General features: G+C 37.0%; 1 protein-coding gene across 1 annotated transcript; it reads left to right on the top strand.

The window, feature by feature from the left end:
• Positions 1 to 1389: 1389 nt before the first annotated feature.
• Positions 1390 to 2327, top strand: LOC138898010 (uncharacterized). The gene is made up of 3 exons (XM_070184041.1): positions 1390 to 1573; positions 1684 to 1824; positions 2053 to 2327. Exons 1-3 carry the CDS (start codon positions 1390 to 1392, stop codon positions 2325 to 2327), a joined length of 600 nt encoding a protein of 199 aa, XP_070040142.1.
• Positions 2328 to 3351: the final 1024 nt, after the last annotated feature.

Raw genomic sequence — 3351 nt, 5'->3', positions numbered from 1 at the left:
AAGTTGACATTATTTTACCATTGACAATTAGGATCAAGAAGAACAGCAAAGGCTCCACGAAAGCCGTGATCTGCTTCTCACCACCTTCTTCTCCATTATACAAAGCCAAAATAAATGAATCACCACAGCACCTAGAAAATCCTCATTAATTTATTAATAAACTGATCCAAAATCAACCTTAAAATAGACAGCACTTTGCTTCTCCAATTCATTCGAACCATAGATCTGCCTCATTTTTGTGGGACCCGTAAATGAAACACAGAAAATGATTGAAAAGTTGAAGAAGCAGGTGGGCGGCTGATTCAACAATTTGCAAATTGTTGAATGAGCAAATTTGATTGGCTGAGAGGTTGGCAATTTTGCCTATAAATAGAGATTCTTTCCTCTATGTTTAATACATCAAAATTAAAGAGAAGCTAAATAGAAAGCAAAACAGTGAGAGTAATCCACAGATTGTTGTCTGTGAGATAAATAGTGAGTGACAATATTATTGTAGTGAGGTGTTTTAAAATAAAGAGTTTTATTTCTTTTGAAATTGTAGTAGTCTCTTGACACTACTAAGTTGTAATATTATAGTGATAATATTGCTCCGCTCGGGTATTGTATTTTATCCCGTAAAAAGATTTGGTGTTATTGTTACTCTCTTGTATTATTATTATTATTTGCCGTGGATATTATTCCTGAGCGGGATATATTTATTTTCCTAATAATGTGGTATCAGAGCCGTGATAATAATGGTATGTTGTCTTTTTAGTATCCCCGTTTCACAAAAGATAATTATGAGAAATGGTGTCTACGTATGAAAGCCATTCTTGGCTCTCAGGATGTGTGAGAAATCGTAGATAGAGGATATGCAAAATCCGATAATGAGGAAGCTCTGCCTCAAAATAAAAAAGATGTCTTGGCAAAGACAAGGAAGAAGGATCAACAAGCCCTCACGCTCATCCACCAATATTTGGATGATGACATGTTTAAGAAGGTGGCAGATGCTACCACCTCAAAGGAAGCTTGGGGGATTTTAAAAAATTCTCTTCAAGATTGACAAGGTGAGGAAGGTAAAACTTCGAACTCTAAGGGCTGATTTTGAAGTTTTAAAAATGAAAGAATCCGAATGCATTTCGGATTATTGTTCAAAAGTGAAGGCTATTGTAAATCAATTAAGAAGATATGGGGAGGACATAGAAGATGTCCGTGTGGTAGAAAAGATCCTTCGCACTTTAATACCTAAATTTGATTTTGTGGTGTGTGCTATTGAGGAGTCTAAAGATTTAGACTCTATGCTGGTAGAGCAATTGGATGGCTCTTTACAGGCCCATGAAGAAAAGATCAAAAGGAGACAAAAAGTGCCATTAGAGCAACTTCTTAAAACTCAGGCATCCTTCAAGGATTATGGAGGTAAAAAGAGTTATAGAGGGAATGGACGGGGACGAGGCCGTGGCAGCTATGGAAGAGGAAGAAGCAACGGTAACAACTTCAACAATGGAGTTAAAATCCACCAGATATTCAAAGGCCGTGGTCGTGGACATAGAGGAGGAAGAGGACGTGGCTACTACCAAGAAAATAATGGATAAAGGTATGAGAAATCAAAAATTGAGTGTTATAATTGTCATAAATTTGGCCATTACTCTTGGGAATGTCGTAGCAATATTGAAGAAAAATCTAACCTTGTTGACGACAAAAAAGAAGAAGTTGAGTCAACACTGTTGATGGCACTCAAGGAAGAAGACAAGGATGATTGCAGCTCGTGGTATTTGGACAATGGAGCAAGCAATCATATGTGTGGATGCAAAGAGAAGTTTGTGGAGATCAATAAAACAGTGAAAGGTAATGTGTCCTTTGGAGATACCACAAAGATTCAAATTGAAGGAATATGTACGATTCTGATCTCCTGTAAAAATGGTAGTCACAAGTTAATTCAAGATGTTTATTATGTCCCAAAATTAAAAAGTAATATTTTGAGTTTGGGCCAACTTCTTGAAAAGGAATATGACATCCCCATAAAAAATATGCATCTTTGGCTTAGAGATTCAAGTGGAATTCTAATTGCTAAAGTGCATATGGCTAAGAATAGATTATTCTCTTTGAATCTTAAGACAATTGATGCAAAGTGTTTGAAGGCTAATGTGCAAGATGAATCATGGTGTTGGCACATGCGATTTGAGCACTTGAACTTTGAAGAGCTCAAATCAATGGGAGAAAAGAACGTGGTGCATGGGATACCATCAATAAGCCATCCCAATCAATTGTGTGAAGCTTGTCTTCTTGGAAAACATGCAAGGAGGAGTTTTCCAAAGGAGGCCATGTCAAGATCAACCAAACCGCTTTAGCTTGTTCACATTAATATGCGTGGACCAATCAATCCACCTTCTTTTGGTAAAAGTAAATACTTTCTACTCTTCATTGATGACTTTAGTAGAAAGACTTGGGTTTATTTCTTGAACCAAAAATCTGAAGCTTTTGATGCTTTTAAAAATTTTAAAATACTTGTAGAAAAAGAAAGTGGCTATGAAATAAAAGCTTTAAGGTCCGATAGAGGAGACGAATTTACTTCAAAAGAATTTAATGACTTTTGTAAATCTCATGGAATTCGTCGCCCTCTAATGGTACCTTATTCACCCCAATAAAATGGAGTTGCAGAGAGAAAGAATCGAACGATTCTTAATATGTCTAGATGTATGTTAAAAGCTAAAAATATGCCCAAGGAATTTTGGACAGAAGCTGTATCTTGTGCAGTTTATTTGAACAACAGGTCTCCAACAAAGAATGTTAGAGATCAAACCCCTCAAGAAGCATGGAGTGGAAGAAAGCCAAGTGTCAAGCACTTAAGAATCTTTGGGAGCATAGCCTATGTTCATGTGTCACATCAAGGGAGAGCGAAGCTTGACAATTGAAGGGTCAAGAATGTGTTTGTTGGCTATGATACGAGTTCAAAATGCTGCAGGCTATACAACCCAAGTAGCGACAAGATGGTGGTAAGTCGCGATGTTGAATTTGATGAAGAATTAGCATGGAACTGGGAAGCTCAGGAAGAAACTTCATATGATTTTCTTCCATACTTTCGTGATGAAGAAGAATCAGAGATCATGGAACCTGTGCAGGATACAACTCCACCTCATTCTCCAACAAATGTTGCATCTCCCTCTTCTCAAGAAAGTTCAAATGAACAACCGCAAAGGACAAGGAGTATTCAAGAGCTCTATGAGGACACATAAGAAGTTACTAATTTTGATTTTTTATATTGTCTCTTTGCTGATAGTCAACCAATGAACTTTGATGAAGCCGTTAAAGACAAAAAGTGGAGACAAGCCATGTAGGAGGAGATCAAGTCAATAGAGAAGAACAACACTCGGA

The sequence above is a fragment of the Nicotiana tomentosiformis genome, chromosome 8, assembly GCF_000390325.3.
Source record: "Nicotiana tomentosiformis chromosome 8, ASM39032v3, whole genome shotgun sequence".
NCBI lineage: Eukaryota > Viridiplantae > Streptophyta > Magnoliopsida > Solanales > Solanaceae > Nicotiana > Nicotiana tomentosiformis.
This window is presented reverse-complemented; position numbering and strand designations above follow the sequence as displayed.